The sequence below is a fragment of the Pelobates fuscus genome, chromosome 6 (assembly GCF_036172605.1).
Source record: "Pelobates fuscus isolate aPelFus1 chromosome 6, aPelFus1.pri, whole genome shotgun sequence".
Taxonomy (NCBI): Eukaryota; Metazoa; Chordata; class Amphibia; order Anura; family Pelobatidae; genus Pelobates; species Pelobates fuscus.
In genome coordinates, this window is record NC_086322.1 from 261195287 (window position 1) to 261219145 (window position 23859).

General features: G+C 45.2%; 2 protein-coding genes across 2 annotated transcripts in view; one reads left to right on the forward strand and one right to left on the reverse strand.

Moving 5' to 3' along the window:
* The window catches only part of LOC134614833 (proton channel OTOP2-like), a 63191-nt gene extending 62277 nt beyond the window's left edge, over positions 1–914 (reverse strand). The window contains exon 1 of the mRNA XM_063459050.1: positions 308–914. Coding sequence (XP_063315120.1) covers positions 308–629 — 322 coding nt within the window. The 5' untranslated portion in view covers positions 630–914. The remainder of the gene's footprint in view (positions 1–307) is intronic.
* USH1G (USH1 protein network component sans) overlaps positions 1–23859 on the forward strand; it is a 784266-nt gene that overhangs the window by 347898 nt on the left and 412509 nt on the right. The gene's annotated exons all lie outside the window — the stretch shown is intronic.

Below are 23859 nucleotides of genomic sequence, written 5' to 3' on the forward strand. Positions count from 1 at the left end.
TTTGTTCGGTTTTACTATAGATAGACAAATAGATATATACAGGGATAAAGGATGTGCTCACAGGTGAAAGACGTATTTCTGTTTAAAGTGCCCTCAGAGTTACATCATGGCCTTCGGTCAACACTTCAACACCTAATGGGTCTTTATCAAGATGATAAAGTGTGATCTTCATAAAGACCCACTTGGGGTCAAAATGTTGACCGGCAGAGACCATGATGCAACTCACGTTAAACTGAAACACTTAAATGACCACTGAGTACAATATATATATATTGCACCCAGGGAAGTTAATTTTAATTACACTGACCTCTCATCCATATGGGTCCTGCATGGCAATCCTTGCACAAAATGGCATGTTTGTACTTCCAGGTGAAGAACATCTGAAAGAGCATCCACAGCATGCAGAGAACCAGCATGACAGACAAAAATATAAGCAAGTCAGTTTCCCATACATCTACATTCTGGTTGAACACACAGGTCACCAATGTGCAGCTAAACAAGAGAACATTAGAACCAACAAGCCAAGAGATCATCCGTCCACCTTTCTTCCATTTGTCTTTAGACGCCACTTTATTAGGAATTGCCTCTGTTTGATTGCTGGATGTGCTTGAGTCCTCCTCACTTTCCATAGTTGTTTGATCTCTGTACACGTTTCTTTCTATATTTATGTCCACACAAACGTTTTGTCAGTTCTCCAAACTCCTCTGGATAAGTCAATGTTGTTTGTTTTTGAATGTCCTTTCACCTGCCTGTCTCTGAGCCTTGTGCCTAAAATAATATTCACTCTGTAAATGTCTCTCAGGCTGGGACATATATTCAAATGAGCTTCATTCTGTGTGTTGCTCTGGGATAAGTGAGGATTTTGATGCAAGCATCTCAGATTAGTGATCGTTGGGAGGATCTGATGTATAGCCAGGAATTCTCGCTGACATAAAAGCAGGTACCACTGAAAATAATGACAAAGAGAAAGATTCCCATACGACACAGAATGTAAATGTTTCCATGCTAATGGTGTGGACTTCAATGTGAGGTGTGGCACTGAAAGTTAGAAAAACATTGTTGCTTGACAACATTCCAATGCAGATTAAAGAACATCTTCTGGTTAAGACAGCAGCTCTGTGATTCTCATTTTACCAGAATAAAATAATATTGTATTTGTTCCTTGGACAGATTGCTATGGGCTTTTGACCATGATTATGTAACATCAGTTTTCAGCACTGTAATGCATATATAATTGGTTTTTGATTTTACGTTACTCTTCTTAAAGGACCACTCTAGGCACCCAGACCACTTCAGCTTAATGGAGTGGTCTGGGTGCCAGGTCCAGCTAGGGTTAACCCATTTTTTTTTATAAACATAGCAGTTTCAGAGAAACTGCTATGTTTATAAATTGGTTAAGCCTTCCCCCTAATCCTCTAGTGGCTGTCTCATTGACAGCCGCTAGAGGCGCTTGAGTGATTCTCACTGTGAAAATCACAGTGAGAGCACGCAAGCGTCCATAGGAGAGCATTGTAAATGCTTTCCTATGCGACCGGCTGAATGCGCGCGCAGCTCTTGCCGCGCGTGCGCATTCAGCCGACGGGGCGGAGAGGAGGCGGAGAGGAGGAGGAGATCTCCCCGCCCAGTGCTGGAAAAAGGTAAGTTTTAACCCTTTTCCCCTTTCCAGAGCCGGGCGGGAGGGGGACCCTGAGGGTGGGGGCACCCTCAGGGCACTCTAGTGCCAGGAAAACGAGTATGTATGTAAAATGAGTATGCATATGTAATACGCTAAAACGTTATACGCTAGTTTTATCATGAAAAGGTTTAAGAAATATGGCTACTTAGTACACACACAATACAATCCTCCTCTACTTTATTGAAACTAAGGTTTGATTTAATTGATTTTGAAAACCCATCAGAAATGATTCCACTCTGTAAGAAAAAAAAGCTTTTTTTTTTTTTTTTTTAAATGATTTTACAACAAAAATTCCCATAGACCTTTATAGTGAATTCTTTACAGGGTCACCACCAGGGTGGAAGTTGGAATCTCCTGGACACTCTCTTCACTATACAAGAAAGCAGGTTGGTACTAGCACAGTTAAGAGACAGGTAGGGGAAATAAACAAAAATAACAACAAAACAAAAAACAAAACAAAACTGCTCAATCTCCACAGCCCCAATCAACCCAACACATTTACACACACACACACAAAAACACACTCATACACAAACACTGCCTTTGCTACACACACGCACACATTGCATCCACTCAACACTCACTGCATCCACTATGTACACACACTGCATCCACTACACACACTACATCCACTACACACACTACATCTACTTTACACACACTTAATGCACTTTACACAAACACTACATCCACTATACACACTGCTTCCAATTTACTCACACACTCTGAATCCACTATACACACACTACATCCACTACACATTACATCCACTATACACACAATCTGCATCCACTATACACACACTGCTTCCACTATACACACACACACACACACACTGCATCCACTTCACACACTGCACCCATTACATACTCTGCATTCACTGTATACAATACAAACTGCATCTACTTTACACATACTTTGCATGCAACTGTATATTATTATTATTATTATTATTATTGCCATTTATATAGCGCCAACAGATTCCGTAGCGCTTTACAATATTATGAGAGGGGGGGTATAACTATAAATAGGACAATAAGAAAACTTACAGGAACAATAGGTTGAAGAGGACCCTGCTCAAACGAGCTTACAGTCTATAGGAGGTGGAGTATAAGACACGTTAGGACAGGAAATATACACACACTTCATCTCCTTTACACACACTGAATTCACTTTTCTCACACACAGTCTGCATACACTACACATACACTGAATCCACTTAACATACACAGACTGCATCCACTATAGACACACTGCATCCACTTTACACATACACTTCATACACTATACACACTGCATCCATTATAGATACACAGCTTCCACTTTAGTCACACACACACACATTGCATTCATTTTGCACACTCACTGCATCCACTATACACAAACTTACACTGCATCTACTGTACACACACATCATCCGCTTCACTCACAAACACTCTGCATCCAGGGCCGGCGCGTCCATAAGGCGGCACAGGCGGCTGCCTTAGGGCGCCACAGAAGGGAGGCGCAAAAATCCAAATCTCTGGCACCTGGCCAGAGACTTGGATTTTTTATATTTCTGACAGTGTAAAGGACCACTATAAGCTACCCTAAGCCCACAGCAGCTGCCCCTCAGAACTCACACACTGCCGGTGTTTTGAAGGGCAGAGCTGCTGCGACAGAGGCACTCTTTGAAAGCCTGGATGCTTTAGGACCTCCCTGAGGCCTTGTAACAGCCCTGCAGAGGTTTAATTGGCTGCTGTCTGCAAAGCTCTGCCCCCTTGCTCTGTATCAGCCCTCCCATAAAATGACATATGTCATCAGACCGCAAGGGAGTGGGAAACAAGCTCCCATTCTGAAGGCTGGCTCCAGCTCCTACAGATAGGAGCTGCCACAACATACATACGGAACTGCCCGTTACAGTGGAATGGTATAGGGCAGAAAGGAATTAGTAGCTCTCAGCAACAGGAGCTCAGTGTGCATGAGGAGCTACAAGGTCTGATGGTGGATCACCTATGTTGTGTCTCCATGAGTGACTGTGAGTGAGTATCTGGTGTGTGAAAGTGAGTGTGTTGTCTGGTGTGTGAAAGTAAGTGGATATCTTGGTCTGTGAATGTGAGTGTGTTGTCTGACTGTGAGTGTGCATGTCCTGCATGCATAATTGTAAGTCTGTGTCTGTGTGATTTTGTGCATCTATGAGTGTGTCTGTAGGTGTATGCTGTGAGTGTGTATCACTGTAAATGTGTATGAGAATATTTATGATTGTGATTTTATTTGACTGTAACTGAATGTGTTTGTATGCAATTGTTATGTATATCTCTGTGAATTTATGTTCCTGTGTGACTAAGGGCAGTGTGTGTATGACTGTGTGCCCCTATCTGTGAGTGAGTGTTGTGTGACTGTTACACTGTAAGTGTGTAGAGCAGAAGTAGCTGGGAAAGCTTATAAAAGGGTGCACACAGGGAACCTGGAAGGGGTTAATCGACCTAATTGCTATGGGAAGCTAGTCATGATGTGAATTGAGGAGAAAGGGGTACATTGCAGAGAAATATGGAATTTTATTTTAGGAGGGTATAATTGCAAAGAAATAAGGACTTCCAATTTTTGGGAGGCATGTAGTAAACTGCAGGCCTATGTGATTATTAATATTGCTTAGGGAGGGGGTTAATTTTCAGGAGGCTGCCACCAGAAACTGCTGTTATTGAACTAAGCCCAGCCATGTAGGATCTCGCTTATTGGTTAAGAGCTTCAGCTAAGCGCTGTTAGCCAATGAGCGAGTTAATGCGTGGCTGCGCGTAGGTCAGTGGCACTAACCAGAGCTTTCTTGTAAGCATTTCCAGCAACAGGGGAGGTGTTGCATGCCTATCAGTACCCAGGGAACCAGTGTGTGTGGGGAAGGGGGGAGGGGGGCGGCAAAATCCATTTTTGCCTGTGCAGCCAAAAATCCTAGCACCGGCCCTGTCTGCATCTACCATACACACACCCTCTGCATTCACTAAAATACACACAGTGCACTCACTTTACACAAACTACATCCACTACACACTGCTTCCACTTTACTCACATTCTAAGCATACACTATACATAGACTGCATCCACTACACTACATCTACTACACACACTTCATCCACTTTACTAACATTAGGCCCCAGGGAGAGTGCGCAGCTTAGCGGACAGGGGCACATGTATGAGTGTGGGATGGATAAAGCATGATTGGCTATATGCTACATGTGGGAGTGTGAGATGTGAGGAAGTGGGTGGTGACAGATTAGACTGACCTCAGTGCCACTTAGGAGCCGGGCCAGCAACAAGTTTCCTGCTTCCTCCTGTTGCTGGGCCTGTAGGATTTTCTGCCTGGGGCCCTGGATGCTGGATCCTGGTTGTTACAGCCATCCTGTCTGCCCTCAGGGCTGGAACTGCTGCTGCAGACGGTGGCCTCCTCCTTCCCCAGCAGCCTGGCGGTGAGGTTCCCCTCCCCAGCGGTCTGGCTCCCCATGGGCACCCTCCATGTGCTCCCTCCCTGGCTCCCTCCCTGTGTCTCCCTCCCTGTGTCTCCCTCCCTGTGTCTCCCTCCCTGTGTCTCCCTCCCTGTGTCTCCCTCCCTGTGTCTCCCTCTGCACCCTGCCTTTGTCTCCCTTCCCTGGGTCTCCCTTCCCTGGGTCTCCCTTCCCTGGACTCCCTGCCTGTGGCTCCCACCCTGGGCTCCATCCCAGTGGCTCCCTCCATGGGCTCTGTGTGCCCCAACTCTCCTCCTCGGGCAGGATCTGCAGCCCGAGTCTTCAACTGGGCCGCGCGCCTGGACCACGTGGCGCGCGGCCTGCTCCGCGCCCGGTCCTTCTGCTGTCTGTCCCCTGCTGTCTGGGCGGCGGCATCTGAAGTGGACCGCGACCCCCTGGAGGTAATGGGGGGGCGGAAGCACGGCAATCGACCCGGGCGGCGTGTGGGATGCCGCCCAGGGTCCTCCCCTCTCGGCCGGCAGTGGTAAGTGGGCCCCCTGTGGGGCACGCGGGGTGGCTCTCAGCCACTGCCGCCGGGTGGGGAGGGGTCCTGGAGTATAGGGGCTATACTTGCTCCCTCCCCCTCCCTCACCTCTATTATTATTGTGTCCCCCTTTATTCAGTCCCCCCCTTTATTACTGTCCCCCCCTTTATTTCTGTATCCCCCCCTTATTACTGTGTTCCCCCCTTTTTTCATTGTTGCCCCCCCCCCCTCCTCCTTGCTGTCCTTCTTTGCCCCCCACCCCTCTCTCCTGCCCCCCACCCCCCCCCCCTCTCCTTACCTGTCTCGGCAGCCTCCTGTCCTGGAGCGTTGGCTTCATCTCTCCACTGCTGCTTCAGGCTTTGGGTGCAGTTGCCGGATCCGTCCAGCAGGTGGCGTCTGAAGCTCCAGTTGCCATGGGAACTGCGCTGCAGGTGATGGACTCCTTTTTTCAAGCTGCTGTCTCTCCTATGGTGCGGCCAGCGGTTCCTGGGGTGCCGTCAGGTGAGTAATGTTTTCCTGCGCTGGCTGGGGCGCCTGCGCTATGCTGGTTCATGTTGGGTTTTTAAAAAAAAAAAATAGATAAATAAAAAAAAGAATCATTTTCTAAAACCTAAACAAACGAAAAAAAAAAAATCAAAGAGTAGCGGTCAGCCGCGCTCAGTGTAGTACTTTACTGGCGCGACGGTGCATCCACCGGTGGGTGGGGGGCAGTGCGCTTGGTCCTCAGCGCAGCATTTGGAGGGGAGTTGGGCCTCTTCCTCATTGGGGGCTGCGCCACCTCTCCCCTGCGCACTCACGCAAGGTATTCCCCTTTGGCCCTTGGTGGTGGGATGCTCTTCCCTTGGGGCACTAGGGGGGGTAGGACTCGGGCGGCAATGATCTATAGTTCCGTTATGGGAAATTCATAATACATTGGGAATTGGGTTTGGGGTTCACCATTTTGGAGAGCGTGGTTGGGGAGCAGGCCGCGCATCGCAGCGTTGTTTTGTTACCAGGACACCACTTGGGCTGCATGTCATACTTATGGTGGCCTGGGTTGGTGGCGCTATGAAAAACATTTCTTCAGCGCCTTTCGGTTTTGCCCTCTGTAGCGTGGGATCAGATGGACTTAGGCCCCTGGCTCTCCATCGTAAGCCGCCCGGCGGCGCATAAAGGGGGTTTGTCCTCCTTTACTGGGGGGCAGCTCCGCCCCAGCGGCCTTGCAGCAACGGCCAGGTTGTTGCAGGGAGTTGAACGTCAGCCGATGTAAGTGGGGTGGGTCATGCTGTCTTAAGCTCAAATGCTCCCATCGTGGTGGGGGCTCACTCTGCCTCCTGCTGTTTCAAGAGGGGTAAGTACGGGGAGAAAGGGGACATGGGGGCGCAGGGCAGCGACGCCAGTGCTCGTAAGCGCGATGTGCCCATGGCTCAACCGCTACTGGAATTGGCAGGCCATGGGGCTCCTGCTGGAGGGGGTCACCCGAGGCTTCGGGATCCCTTTCTCGGAGCGCCCGGCTTCGGGGCGGTGTGGACCTTGAAGGAAAGGTTAAAGATCTTCGTATGTATAGATTGGTGAAAGTCGAGACGGGGATACGATAGACAGTTTAAATACTTATGGGGAATCAATACGGTAGGGAGGAGACTATGTTTAATAGAAGTAAAACTTCCGCAATAAGAATTCATAGTCTTAAATTAGAGGGGCGGAGGTTTCACAATCATACCCGGATGTATTACGTTAACGGAAGGGTAGTGGATGCGTGGACTAGCCTTCCTGCTGAAGTAGTAGAGGAGTCTAAGTTGGTGTGGGATATGCGTAAGGCTGTCGTACCTATAAGATAAGGCCAGGGACTAATGTCAGTGGTTAGGAAATGGGGCTGACTGGATGGGCCGAATGGTCCTTATCTGCCGTCACATTCTATGTTATGTTTTTAAGTCTGTGCTCGACTTCCCGCAGATGGTGCTGGATAAGCTCCTGCGGCAGGTAGCTTTGGGGTGGTTCGCGGGGTCAGTTGAGGCCCTGTCGCTCCCCAAGTTGCAGGTCCCCCTTGGGCCTGGTGCCCAAGTCGGAGGCAGGGGATTTTCGTCTGTTCATCGTTTGCCCTGCCCTCAAGGGGAATTGGTGTAAGATGTCGGGCGTCCTAGGCATCCTTCGATGCTGCGGTACGCATGGTCGGGGCAGTGGGCCCTGGGGCTTTGCTAACGAAGGTCGACGTCGGAGCCACGTTTCGCTTGTTGCCAGTTCATATGGATTGTCCTCAACTGCTGGGTGGTGGGTTTGTGTGCGGTATTTTGGATTCGTGCTTCCCGATGGGTTGTTCGTTACCTGCTTTTACGATGAGTGCGCCGGCGCTTTCCTGGAGTGGGTGGTGCGGCAGGAGGCAAGGATTGGCTTGTTGCTGCGTTACCTTGATGGCTTTTGTGTGTGGGCCTTCGCTGACTTGTTGACTCTTGCTCGACTCGGTGGAGCTTTGGGGTCCTCTTGGAGCACAATAAGACAGTGGGGCCCAGTGACGTGCCTTAGCTCCTTGGGTATCGAAATTGACTCTGTGGCCATGGAGTGCTGGCTGCCGCGGGATGAGGTTGAGAGGGTGTGGCGATGGCCAGGGGTCTGGGGAGGATGCAGCTGTGCAAGCTGCAGTCCCTGTTAGGGAGGTTATCTTCCGCTGCCAGATCAGGCCCATGGGGCAATTGTCCCGCAGGCGCCTGGTGGCCGCTACTACTGGGACCGCTGTATTTTATCCGGCTCTGGGGGTCTGGGTTTTCTTCCTGACCGAGTATATTGGAAGGTCACCTTGCCCCTCTAAACGGACGCGGCTGGCTCTGTCTCGTTGGGGCGATTCTGGGATCGCGCTGGTGTGCTGACATGGTTGGCGGCGTGGTCCGCCTCCGACTTGACCAGGAATTCTTGCCTTCCTGGAGCTTTTCCATTGTGGTGGCATTGGATTTGTGGGGTCAGGAGCTACAGGACCGTCGGGTCGTTATTCACTGTGCCAACCTCGGGGTTGTCCAGGTGATTAGCCAGCTCTCGGCCCCCCCTTTTCTCTTTTGGCACTTCCCCTGCTCCAGCGTCTGGTGCTCCGGTGCCCGTGTCTTCATGTGTCGTGTAGGTCCGTTTCCTCTTGGGCCAAAGTACTCCAGGGTATGGGTGAAATGGCAGGCGCGGGAGTCAGAGGTGGGTGTATTTGCGGGTTTGCCTGTTCGTTACAAGGTCTGTTGGGACTGCTGGCGCGTTTGGGTTTCGGCGGATATGTCGTCCTCCGGGGTGTCCTTACGCGTGTCCAGTTTAGTTTTCTGGTTAAGTCCCAGGGTTGGGTGGCTGTCGCCACGGAGTTTCTGGTATGGCATGCGGTGTAGGTCCCGTGCAGGGGTCGGTTTTTGTGGATCCAAAGAGGCCGGTTTTGGGGGCCCTATTGTCACGTCTAAACATTTGTTATGAAGGAACACAACTGCAGATTTCTTATAGTTGGAATATTTATTATCAAAAGTAAAAGGTATTGACTTTAAGTCCAATTACAGGTACTGTAGCTTTAATTAATAAACGATAACTGAAGTCCACAATTACAGGCACTGTAGCTTTAATTAATAAACGATAACTGAAGTCCACAATTACAGGCACTGTAGCTTTAAGTAGTAAACGATAACTGAAGTCCACAATTATAGGCACTGTAGCTTTAAGTAGTAAACGGTAGTAATTAGCAAACACTGAATCAGAAAGAGTCTCTTAGTAGTATTAATGAATTAGGTGATAAGAAGTTACAATAGCTGTTCCATAGACTTTAACTGAAGCAAGACAGATGCAGCTAATTGAGTTAAAGTATGAGTTGAAGTTAGCTGTAACGGGTTTGTTTTATCGAAGGACTTTGGAGACAGGAAATAACAGCTTTGAGATGCAACACTTATCACAGAGGTTTTACTTAGCTTCCGGCACATAGAACACTGGTTCCCGAGATCTCCTCAGAGGCGGTTATCCTGGAAGGAGAGAGTTCAGCTTTAGTCGTGGATGAGGAGAGGTGAAGGGAACTTGAAGTCTTCCAGTCCGGTCCGGTAACAGAGGGTTTTCACAACGATGTTGTAACCGGTTCGTGAGTACGGAACGTAGTTCAATAATCCAGCGTCGCTCAGCTGGTGCGGTCGGATTAAATAAGGAGACCGTGTCATAAAGGGGTGTGGCTAAGCTCTGTGGAACCAGGAAGTAAGAGGATACCATAGTTAAGGCATGACACCTATGGGCACAATTGTGCCAGGTGCTCCCAGAGGTATGCCTCGTCGTTTCTTCATTTCTTTGGGGCCATGAGGATTGGGGTATTGGTGGGTCCAAACGGGTCCAAACTGGTCAGCAGGTAGGGGAGTATTCTGTTTGCGGATGTCCGGGATGGTCAGGACCTGGTGTCCTTCAAGACTCGTCCATACAAGACCGACATCCTTTGCAAGGGCAGGTGGGTCCCGCTGGCAACGGTCCCAGGATTGGACGCCTGTCTGGTCTGGGCACTCAGGGAGTCCGCGGTATGGCCGTACCTGGCTGGCCCAATCGTGGTATACGAGGAGGGGAACTTCCTCTCCCATTTCAATTTGTTTGGCCGTCATTCTTTCCGCATTGGCACTGCGACGGATGCCTCTCGGCTGTGTATGCTGAATCGGGATGTGCGGTGGATAGGAAGGTGGGACTCTAGGAGATTTGTTCCGGTGTGCGGGACGCTGTTTTGCTCCGTTGATTGTTTTTTCCTTCTCGGGGCGGATGATTGAGCACTCGATGAGGAACTATTGGCGGCAAGCATACATCTGGAGTGCGTTGGAGTGCTGCCGCGAAGGGTTCATCCGTTGGCTTTCACGGTTCGTTATAGGGGTTTTGGGGGATGCCCATTTCATCAGGTTTTGAGAAGGAGGCGGCAGATTGGTTGCAGCCGGATGGGGTTCATTTGTCTGGGGTCGGGCTCGACCGTTTTAATCTGGTCATTCGAGAGACGGTGGAACAGGCCATGGTTGGTTTGTTTGGGGTCCCCCGCTGATTTTAGGCTTAAAACAGCGGGGTTGTGGCGGGGGTGTGTCCTTGCCAAATAAGGGATGCTTTGGTAGATTAGATGGAAAAAGGGGGATAATGGCCGGGTCTCATCCTCCCCCTGTCTCTTATGGTGAACCTGGAGGAGGTACCAGGTTGGACGTGTCCCCACTGGGTTGTAAGTCGACCAGTGGGGAGAATTATGGTTGGGCCCCACCGAGTGGGTGGGGAGCCCTGAAAAGGAAGATGTTTTTATTATGCCGAGGGGGGGAGGTGAGAGCCTTGGGGAAGTTAGATTGGCAAGGACGGTTTCTTTGGTTACTGTATGACTATATGCTAATTGTTTGTTAATTTATGATAATTATTATTTCGTTATATATTAAAAGGAGTTATACAGTATTTGGTTGTGTTAATAAATGCTGTGGCTTGTTTTCTCCAAGAAGTTGTCTGTCGTTATTTGAAGGGGTAAGTTATGTTTTTATGGGGGATGAAGGGAATGCTATCCAATGCCCACTACGTACATACATGCTTTGTGTCCATCATAAACACATGCACACTCTGCATCCACTACACACACGCACATACACTGCATCCACTATTCAAACACACTGCACTCACTATACACACACTGCATCCGCTACACATACACTGCATCCATTACGCACACATTACATCCCCTCTACACATAATGCATCCACTATACATACACACTGCATCCCTTACACACATACACTGTATTCTTGTGGTCGGACTTGGGGGTTTGGCTCTCTGCTGGCTGAGCTATGTAAGGGGCCACAACATTTCTGATGTCAGCACTACGTCTGTAGATAAATCATTTCAAAAGTTTCAGTTAAATAGATTAATTTGATGATTTAAATAAAGTAAATAAAGGCCTCAGTTAATTATTGAATGACGTATTCAATAGTATCCGGTAAGACAATCTTAAAATGCATGCAAACAAGGGTTCCAGGCTGACTAGCAGGCTTTCTACTCAAGCAGACCTCGTTGTGAAGCTCATCTGAAGCAGTCTTTCCTAGTGCCTAGATCACTATTGCATTTTGAAATCTGCTTGCAGATTTTAAAACGTGGGCAGGTCCCCAGGCCTATTTTTGTTTGCACAGTACCCTAAATGCAGAACTATTCCAGCAACATTGGGACAGTTTGCACCTATGCGATTTATGAGCCCATAGAACAAGTAGCTGAAAGTGCTTGTCATTCAAATACCACATCATCAAGTCATATCCCGAGATTACCATGTATTGTCTTTTCTTGTTGCCAATTCACTGCTCGGTTCTTTCATCACCAGGTTTATTACCAGTTAAACTGGTTGTGTTTTAGGATGGATTTTACAGCATATAATTAAACAAAGTCAACACTGTATAAGCTGCAAGAGGAGTAAGCAGGGGAGGATAATTAGGAGAATATGATTTTTTTTAAAGGAATCTTTAAGAAAAAAAAAGGTCCACATAAATACAGTACTTGAAGGAACCCCTATTGTATAATAATCTAATTTTGACAACTCAGAATTGACTTTGCTAAAATGCCTGATATTGCGTAGTTATTAGGCTAGACAATATGTAGCTGATTTAGCATTGCAGCACAGTAATAGGTGCCTTGTATGTACGTAGTGGGGAATTACGATACCACGTAACATAGATAACCCCATAAAAAAAAAAAACCCCAGTAACGACAGACAACTTAGTATGGATGAACAGGCCACAGCCTTTATTAAAACATAAATAAATTACTGCATAACACATCCATAACTTTATTTATTAAACTCTTCTTTCTGTTAGAAATAAATATTCATAAATTAACATATATATACATTTAATAACAAAACGTGCTATGCAGAGACCCAACCGTCCTTGCCAATAAACATCCAGTGGCTCCTAATCACCACTTCCTCTCACCTCCCCCCTCGTCATAAAAAATTCTTCCAATGCCCGCCATCAGCCGACCTTATCCACGCTCGATGGGCACGATACCTCAGGCAACCTAATGTTTAACCTTTTAAGCAGGGGAGGTTGAGACCTGAAAAACATAAAAACTTAGTCCATCCTTAGACATAACCCCTAAAACTTGATTGGCAAGGACATAACCCGCTTATCTGTGACTGACTGAAACTAGCGAAAAGGGGTGGGTGGGCGAGAAGCTGTTTGCTGGCCCGTAACCCAAGTGGCACTGAGGTAAGACCTCCCCTACACTAACTTACATTAAGCCTAACCCCTCCCATGCACACTTCCCAAGTCCATCCCCTGTATCTATCCCCACACTCCTACATGTGCCCCTGTCCGCTTAGCTGCGCTCTCTCCCCAGGGCCTTTTTCTCTGCTTTGTTTAACTGCCTGAATTTCCTACTCAAATATTTTTGCTAACATGGACTAAATTCTGCCGTGCCAAAATCTTTTGGTTTTGTTTATTTTCAGACAATGTGGACGGAACAAATGTATCTCATGTGCCCAAGTCTAATTGTAATTAGAAATATATCTTGCAATGCCATAATATGTAATATGCTCTAGTAATTTCCCGCATGGATTACTGTAACCCTCTCCTGATTGGTCTTCCCAAAAGCCGTACTGCACCCCTACAGTCCGTAATGAACGCTGCTGCTAGACTGATTTTCCTCTCTAGTCGTTTCTCTCACACCTCACCCCTCTGCCAGTCCTTACATTGGCTTCCTGTATGCTATAGGAGTCAATTCAAGGTACTAACTCACACCTATAAAGCACTGAACAACTCTAGTCCCTCTTATATCTCCTCACAGATCCATAGGTATGTCCCTTCTCAGTCTCTCCGCTCTGCCCGTGACCACCTCCTGTCCGTTGTCCGCACTCGTACAGCCAACTCGCGCTTGCAGGACTTCTCGCGGGCGGCTCCCTTCCTATGGAATAGCCTGCCTACCGCCATCAGACTCTCCCCTAGTCTTGCATCTTTTAAGAAGTGCCTTAAAACCTCTTTAGGAAAGCTTATGGCCTCCAAGACTAACCAATACCTCACATACCTGTCTCTTGCCCTCTCCTAAAGGGCAGTCCACCTTATTTGATTGCAAATTCCTGTCCTAATGTGTTTTACACCCCACCTCCTATAGAATGTAAGCTCGATCGAGCAGGGTCCTCTTCAACCTATTGTTCCTGTAAGTTTATTTGTAATTGTCCTATTTATAGTTAAATCCCCTCTTATAGTATTGTAAAGCGCTACGGAATCTGTTGGCGCTATATAAATTGCAATAATAAATAAATAAATATTGTTTTTTAGTACCCTTATTGAAACCTAAACAAATTACTACAAATTTCACTTTTTGAGTTCTTGTGAACATGTAAGAGTGAATAGGTTTACTTACCGTATATACTCGTGTATAAGTCGATCTCATGTATAAGTCGAGTGCAGTATTGTGATCAACAATTGTGAAATATGCTATGCCTCGTTGATAAGTTGAGGGTAAAACTTGGGGCTATGAAATTCTGTGATTTTTATAATTATATACACACACTCTGCATTATATACACACACACTCATACAAACACACACTCTGCATTATATACACACATTTTGTGTGTATATAATGCAGAGTGTGTGTGTATATAATGCAGAGTGTGTGTGTGTGTGTATATATAATGCAGAGTGCGTGTGTGTATATAATGCAGAGTGTGTGTAGTGTGTGTGTGAACTGGGTGGGGGGAGGGCATTTTTATTATTTTTATTTTTTTTTATTTTAATATAGAATTTTTTTATTTTAATATTATTTTTTTATTATTATTTTAATATTTTAATTTTTTTTATTTTATTATTATTTTTTATTATTTAATTATAATTTTTTTTGTCCCCCCTCCCTGCTTGTTGCCTGGCCAGAGAGGGGGGCTGTAACATTCCCTGGTGGTCCAGTGGTGTGTACTGTGCAGGAGAGGGGCTGGCAGCGAGCTGTTACTTACCTGTACAGCAGCTCCTGTCAGCTCCCTTCTCCTCCGCTCCGGTCAGCTCCACTGTAAGTCTCGCGGTCTGCGTGCCGCGCGGAGCATTGCCACGGTAATCCGTGGCAACGCTCTAAGGCTGCGGGTCTCGCGAGACTTACAGTGTAGCTGACAGGGGAGCTGACAGGCACGGAGGAGAAGGGATGATTAGTGGTGCTGTCCATGGGCGTAGGAACCCAAAAAAATCTGGGGGGAATAGCATTTTTACTCGCCGGGTATATTCTTATTCCGTAAACTAGGAGTTGTTTATCCCATTGTACAGCGCTACGGAATTTGCAGTCGCTATATAAATGATTAAATAATAACATTATAGGGTCACTACAGGGAAGGGTGATTTTTTTTTTTATTTTTTTTTTTTTTACATCAGATAATGGTATTTGATTCATAACATTTTTTTTTATAATAATATGCTTTAATATCATATACCCTATCATCATTTGTTAAAATAATTACTTTATAATTTCATTCTTTTTTTTAAATGTATATTTAAACGTGGTGACATAGCTGCAGTCCACCTCAAATAGACTTCCATTCATACTAAATTCATACGTTCTTGAGCGCTATCGGGGGGGAAGGGGATCTGCCTTCTAGGCCGCCTCTGAAACGTCCATAACAGTCTCCCACGGATTCCATATTCTATAATAATCCAGTTTTTTCCCCATATTGACATACACTGCTTTTTCCATCGTTTTTTGAAAATGTATCTGTACTTGTATCTCCGACCATGATGCGATTATGCTAGTTTTCCATCTCCTAGCTAGACAGATTTTTGATGCCATTATTTTTTATGCTGTATCGTCAGTCTATGAGAATAGATATTGCTATCTGGTAAATCTAAATGAAATAGAAATGAGTAGGAGGTTAAACGAATATTCATTACTAATTCCAATTAGTTTTTCACTAATTGAAGCTTTGGGTATTCCCACCATATATGTAAATGTGTACCCGTAAACATATTACATCGCCAACAAATATCGCTTGAACCTGTTTGAAATTTAAAAAGTTTTACTGGTACCATGTACCACCGATGTAGAATCTTAATATAATTCTCATGAATAATAATATTATGTATTGTTTTTTTTGGTAATTTAAATGCCTTTGCCCAATCTTCTTCAGTGAAAACTTTTTTTTATTTCTTGTTCCCAGCTACTGATTTTATTTAATTTATTCCTAGGAGTATAGTCATATAATATTTTATTTATTTTTTAAATTAACTTATCTTTCCCCTTTATCGATACAATTTTATCAAAGAGATCTTCTTCAATACACTTAATTTTCAGGATGTTTCTTATTTTTTGGTAAGCCAGAAACTCAGATTTTAAAGGGATATTTAATTCATATATTTCTTGGAAAGACTTTATGTTATTATCTATATAAAAGTCTCCCATTACTTTATATCCTTCCTGTTTCCATTTACTTAAGTTTATATCATTTATATATCCCTTCAAAACATCTATTGGGGCGGATACTGAGATATTGTTTTCAATTTTATATCTTTTTTTTAGGTAGTTCGTATAATTATATAGTTCTATCAAGATATTATTTTCTACCTTTAATTTCTTAAAGGCTATTTTATCCAACCAGATTAAAACAATTGAATCTATATTTTTCGATAGTCGTTCTATATTTACCCAAGATTTTTGTTCCGAGTCTTTAAACTTTGAATTAATTAAGTGCATAATCATAATTGCATCGTGTCTCATTATTAAATCAGGAAAAGATACCCCTCCTTCATTTTGTCTACGGCTTAACATTTGGTGTGATGTTCTTGGCTTTTTAGATCCCCAGACAAATTTCAGGAAAAAAACTCAAGCAGTATTTTTTTTGGTATCCTCATTGGGATTGATCTCATTAAGTATTCAAGTTTGGGTAATACATAATCTTTAATAACACTTATTCTCCCCATCCATGAAATATATAAAGGTTTCCATATAGATAATGTATTTTTTATATCCTGAAGAAGAGGTAGATAATTTATCTCAATAATTTTATTCCAATTAAAACCCAATCTAACTCCCAAATATTCAATAAATTCACGTGAACACTTAAATTTATACTTCTCTTTTAAAATATTGAGATCCGATTCTAAGATGTTATAATACAGAACAAGAGATTTTGACATATTGATTTTATAGTTTGAAAATAGGCTAAATTGATCAATACACGAAATTACTGCTGGGATAGATGTATTAGGTGAGGATTGTGTGAGAATTACATCATCAGCATATAGAGAGATCTTATATTGTGAAGCTGCAATATTAATTCCCTGTATCTCTTTTGTTTGATCAATGCGGCAAATGGTTCTATGGTGAGAATATACAGCATTGGAGCCAATGGGCATCCTTGTCTCGTCCCATTGTTTATCATAAATCCTTTAGAATTCAATCCCCTGCCACATACTTTTGCCGATGGTGATTTATATAAACTCATTATTCGAGCATAAAAAATATCTTGTATACCAAAAGTTGTTAAGACCTCCGACATGAATTCCCAGCTAACCCTATCGAAGGCCTTTTCGGCATCTAGGATCATTATCTCTATTTATTTTTTGTATCAGATTCAATATTTTACAAATATTGTCACTTCCGCTCCTTTTAGGCACAAAACCTGTTTGATCTAGATGAATTAGGCTGGGTATTATATGTTTCATTCTTTCCGCTAAGATCTTAGAATATAGCTTAATATCAATATTTAGAAGAGAAATTGGGCAATAATTACTAACATAATTCGGGTCTTTACCTGGCTTATGAATTGGAATTATATTAGTTTGCAACATTTCTCTAGGAAATTTCGTCTGATTACCAATTCCATTAAATAGTTTATTTAATATTAAAAGAACCGAGCCCCCAAATCTCTTAAAAAACATTGGAGTAAAACCATCTGGGCCTGGAGCTTTTCCTGTTTTTAGTTCCTTGATATTCCTCTCTATCTCTTAGTTAGTTATGGGAGCATTTAATCCTGCTAGTGCTGTACTATCCACCTTTGGGAGTTTAATCTTCTTCAGAAAATCTCTGATATCGGATGTTGATACCTTAGGAGTATTCAAATTATATAAAGATTTATAGTATTCTTCAAAAGCGTTACTAATTGATTCGGGTGATAAACATACCTTATTTCCTACAACTATTTTCTTAATTAGAGAGAGATTTTTCTTAGATTTTAATTTATTTGGGAATGCTTTCCCGACTATTATCTGCGTGATACCATGTTGGATTTAATTTCAAAATAGCACTTGATGTTTTAATTTCTAATCTCTTTTTTATTTCTGTGGCGAAACCAACCTCGCCACTGTCCACTGGAGGAGCCTGGTTGCTAGCCTCCTGCCCTGCGACTATGGCCCTGGGATAGATTGCCCTTTAAGAAACTGATTTGGGCATGTTGTATTATATTATGATGCTATTGGCCCTTTAAGAACCATCTGGAGACATACTGTGGAGATACTGGGTGGCCACCATTTCATGTATCAGAGGCACATGGTGAGAACAATGGATGGCGGCCATTTTAACTCACAGACATTGTTGTGACTTTTCTACACGGTGCCATCTCGCCGGTATTTGGTACACAAAGACATTGTGCAGTAGTTTCAAACTATACAACAGGGGACACATTATACAGTAATTATTTTTTATATAATCTGTATATGTTCTGCGGAATCTGCATTAAACTGTATCTTCCAAACTACTGAATGGATCTGGGTGAATTTTGGATATGTGGTTCACCCAGATCCCCTGGTTCTGAGGATATACTTTATATGGGGTTATTGCATGTTTTGGGTTCCCTGTGATATGTTTTATAAAACGGTATTCTTCTGCCTGTGATAATGAGATTACCCATTGTGTTCAGTAATCATATTACAGGCAGAGGGGAGGATTTTGTGTGGGAGTGTCTGTGTGTATTGTACAGATTGATTGGTTGTTTTGTCCCTCCCTGTGGGCGGTCCTGTATTCTCAACAACTGTAATAAGAACCAGGCTGGGTGTGCCAGCCTCAGATTCTGCTTGACCCTCAAAACGAAGTGTCGTCTCGTTATTGGGGGAATTGTATTGTATGCTGACAGTAGGAAGGGTCTGCAAGGTAAAAATAGGAATTTCTTCGTGTCCGGACACTTCTTCATCCACTTCCTGCAATTTTCGTGCTGCTTGCTTAGCAGCCTGATCAGCCAAGTGGTTGCCCTTTGCTTCATCTGTATCCAATTTCCCATGTGCCTTTACTTTCAAAATGGCCACTTCTTCCTGGAGTAGGAGGGCATCCATTAGTTCCTTGATTGCAGAACTGTGTTTGACTGGTGTACCGGCAGTGGTAAGAAATCCTCTTGTTTTCCAAATTAGTCCGAAGTCATGTGCCACACCCAGAGCGTATCTTGAACCTGTGTAGATGTTGGCACGTTTTCCTTCGGAGATCTTGCATGCTGAAGTCAGGGCTTGCAATTCAGCTTCTTGTGCAGACATTGTTGGTGGTAAAGATGATGACTTGATAACTTCATCTGTTGTGGTTACGGCATATCCTGTGTGGTATTTTCCTTCTTCATCAGCATACCTTGAACCGTCCACAAACAGAGTGAGGTCAGGATCTGCTAATGGATCCTCATGTACAGTTGGTAGATGTATTGTCTTTCATCTGTTCAAAACAGTCATGAGGTGTCTCTGGGTCATAGTCATTCACTATGACCAGATCTTGAAATTCATTTTCCAGGAAGTGGCGTGGCCATGCTTCAAGATGGTCATTTGCTGGGTATTTGACAATGCCATTTTCCTGTAGCTGTGATTCATTCATGGTGGCCCATAATTTTGCCATGGGCCCAAGATAATTCCATGATCTTGTTTTCAGCTTGGTGACAGGGACATGTGGGACGGCAATGTCCCAATGACGATACAAGTATTTGAGTTCTGAAGGTAGAAGAATCAGGACCATGCTGTTGCCTTCAGAGTGACAGTAGAAGTCTTGTGCAGTGAGTTTCACCTCCACCAGATGATAGAGCTCATCTTCGTAGCAAGGTTCAGGAGTGATGTTTGGCTTGTACCACATGGTACAGAAGGCATATCCTGCTCCCTCGCAGAGAGGTGTTTGTCCATCATGAAAGGTTAAATCAGGATGCATTCTCTTGATGGTACCAGTAAGAAGGTAGATGTAGGTTTCATCCATGATAAACCCATAGTGGATACCTCCCTCAGGTAGTGGGAGAAGAGTGGACGGATTGAGAACTTGACATCTTTGTATGGTAATGTTGTCAGGTAACAGGAGATGACATTGAAGGCGTAGGTGTCTTGCAGGAGACACATGCTTGAGTTGTACTTGGTTGATGATGGCAGAGATGTCATGAGGGGCCAAGACAACTAGAGGGTGGCCAAGGACCAGGTCTGCAGTTCTTTCAATGAGTTCTCTTGCTGCAAAAACGGCCCGAAGGCAAGAAGGGGTCCCTCTTGCCACAATATCCAGCTGGCAGGAGAAAAATCCAATAGGCCTTTGACGGCCTCTTAATTCATTTGTTTGAGTAAGGACTCCTGTAGCGTGGCCTTGTCTTTCAGAGACAAATAACTTGAAGGGTTTGGTATAGTCTGGTAGGCCCAGAGCAGGAGCAGATGCAATAGCACGTTTTAATGTACAAAAGTTATCTTGTGCTTCATTGGTCAGGCAGAATGGGTCTGACTTGAGTGCATCATAGAGTGGTTGCATGAGCAGAGAGGCTTCTGGGATCCATGCTCGGCAGTAGGAAATGAGGCCTAAGAAGGCATGTAGAGATTTTGAAGTCCTTGGAGGTGGAATATCCAGTACTGCTCTAACTCGGTCACGAGTGAGATGTCTAGTACCCTGAGATAGACAATGGCCAAGGAAGATGACAGTAGGTTGACAGAATTGGAGCTTGAGAAGTGAAGCTTTGCATCCTTGGTCTGCTAAGTAGCAAAGGAGACTAATTGAACATTCTTCTGTTGTGGGTATGTCATCTCCACAGAGCAGCAAATCATCCACATATTGGAGTAGGACAACTTTTGGATGGTCTGATTGCCATGGATCAAGGATAGAGCACATGGCCTTTGCAAATTGACTTGGAGAGTTTTGTGCCCCTTGGGGCATGACAGTCCATGTATACTGTTGCTTTTCATGTGTGAAGGCAAACAGGTATTGCCAAATTGGATCCAGGGGTACACTGAAGAAGGCATTGGCCAGATCAATGACTGTGAAGTATTTTGCAGAAGGTGGGACCCCAGAGAGCAGAGTGTGTGGGTTTCGTACAATAGGGGTGTCCAGGACTGTTGCTTCATTCACTGCACAGAGATCCTGGACCATTCTATACTTCTCTGGTTCACCTTTTGGAGTCTTTTTCTTCACAGGAAACAATGGGGTGTTGCATTTTGATTCACATTTCACGAGAGCACCCTTCTCCAAGAGTTTGTTGATTTGAATTGAGATAGCTGCAGCTTGAGCTGGTTTTAAAGGGTATTGTGGTTTCCTTGGTAGCTTTGCTCCTGGAATGAGTTTTACCACCACAGGTGGAACTTTTAGGTGACCTATGTCCTCTGGGCCTGAGGACCACAGTTTTGCAGGTACTTGTGTCTTTAGTGAATCCGGGAAATTGGACCTCAGTTCCTTTGCATCCTCATGGGGATTTTCTAAGTGGAGCATCAGAGGCAGGGAGCACAAGGCTGAGGTGTCTGAAACAGATAGAGGGGTAGATAACTCTACTTGTCCATCTGGGGTGAAGATGATAGATGCCTGCAGGCGTGAGAGGACATCAGCGCCTAACAGGTTAATGGGGCATGTGGAGGATACCACAAAACGAGCAAGCAAGCTAGGGTAGTTGCCAACTCGTAATGGAGTTGTTAAAGGACTGTGTCTTGGTAGGCCATCCACTCCTACACAAGAGACATCAATATTTGACAGAAATGATGGGTCTGGCAGATCTTGTTCTCGTAGAACACTTCGGGCTGCACCTGTGTCAACAAGAAATGTAGTAGGTTGTCCTTCAATGGGTAGAGTCACAGTGGCAAGTGGCCCCCCCTTATCCCCTGCAGACACTGCCATGACAGGGGTTAATGACACAGGCTTGCCAATTTCCTAATCATCTGGTTCCTCAACAATTGGAACTGTTTTAGGGGCCTTTGGGACATGTGGAGCCTTTGTCACTTTCTTGGGTTCTGGACATTCACCTCTGAAATGTCCTTTAGCACCACAATTAAAGCAATGTCCATCCTCGGGTTTGGTGCCTTTTGGAACAGGTCCTGGGCGGGACACCATGAGAGGAGCTGTATTGGGCTTTCTAGGAGTCTGAGCAGATTCCAGACCCCTAGCTACTCCGGAGGGGTAATCAATGTCACTTACAAGCAAATCTGTACTAAGGTGGCGGGCAATGCTGGGCCAGTATGCATCTCCGGCTTTGATAGCACAAATACTCAGTAAATCACGCCATGCGGCGGAATAAGTCTTTTGAATTTGAACTATTCCTCGGTAAAAAGGCATAGGTTGCTTTTCTGGGTCAGGGAGTGATTTCATCAGAGCACTAGCCTGAGTAGGATTAAAAGAAACATATTTAGGAGGGGCCTGATCCCCCCCGGCCCGAATGTCCGAAAGGATCATCGAGGGAACAATGAGGCGGAGGTCCCGTGGCATCCGGTGAGCCCCGGTATCCATGAGAGCCGGTCTCCTCATACTCATTTTCGTCTGTAACCAGGACCCCTCTGGGTAGTGGGGCCGCTTGAGGTGTCAGAACCGGGGGGAATGCGGGAATCCCGGATGCTGGGGTGGCCAGTGGATTATGAGCTTGGGGTGAGTAGTCACCGGGAAGTACCAGCATCAGGGGTGCTGGATAACTGGGGGCCGCCATATTGGAGGCGTGAAAGGAAGCTGCGTTAGGGTTAAGGGAGGTAGTGGCGGCCATGTTGGATGTGGGCACATCCGGGGTAGACTGTGCCGGATTGGGCATGAACGGGGTCTGGGGAGTGGCTTGGTTTGGATAGGGCAGGGCCATGTGGTAAGGGAAGGGGTATGGCCAGGCCATCTGGGCAGGGGCTGAGGTGGAACCTGGGGAGGGCGGGTTAGTTGGGCAGGGATTAGGAAAGGAGGAGGAATATCCGGGGTATGAAAATGAAGCAGAAGGGGTGGGAACTTGGGCTGTGGGAGGAATAGGCAGGAGAGAGGACGGAGAGAGATTAGCAGAGGCGGGTGTAGTAGGAGGAGCCAGAGTGGGTGTAGTGGGATTGACAGTAGCGGGTGAGGAGGGGTTAGGGAACTGGGTGGATGCAAGTGGGAGGGTAGGATTATTGACGGAGAGAGAGCGTAGAGAAGGAATGGCAGATGAAATGTTTGGTTTAGACAGAGAAGGTAGTGTAGGGATGGATGAGGATGATGGGAATGTTAGGGATGATGGGGGGGAGAATAAAGATCCATCAGAATTCAGGACCGGACAAACAGGGGCGATGACGGGATGGGTTATGGGAGGGTTGGGAGTGGGGAGCATGGTCAGCTGGCTGTCACTCATTGCTGACTGAACCTTGGGGATAAACATCCCCTGAGCGCCATTTTGGGGCGCTGGCTGAGGGAATGCCCCAGCAACATAATTATTATGATATACATACAATTTGACACCTTTGTGATCTATTTCTTCCTCAACCCAACCTTCCTGCTGAATAGCTCTTGCTACTCTATACCAGGTTTCTGCAGTACGTAGTAAATCATTATCTGTAAGCTTGCCTTTCTTCTCTGTCAGTAATCTACGCCAGCTTTCTGGCTGTAATCTACCACATGAAGGCACAGCAATCCTACACACTTTAGCAATCTTTTCAACTCCCTTAACCATCTCTTCAACCTCTCTATCTTCAACTAGATCACACGCTAACCAGCCCTTACCGGGCTTTTCTAATCCCTGACCCATTCCCCCTATAAAAGGCGTCCCAGATATAGAGGAAAGAAGGTTTTAAACAGAGTGTCTACAATGCTCGACTGCCACTTGAAAGGGTGGGTCCCCACAAGTGCGTCTTCTCAAAACGTAGACTAGTCACTAATTCCGCCTACCCGAGGTAGCCACGGATTGGAGCGAGGTGAGAAGTGTGTGACCAATCACTTCTCTCACAAGAGAAATAGGAGTGGAAAGTGTAAATAGAGTAAAAAGTAAAGTGAAATTAGAGACAGACACAGGAGTTTGAATGACTCCCAATTAAGACAACAATTCAATTGAAATACAGTGCATGCAGTTCAAATAAATTCAACAGTAATCCCTTTCCTTTACTCATGTGACCGGAGCCACCTCCCTCAACCTCGTAGTGTCCCCGCTCGGAGAATGACTTCCT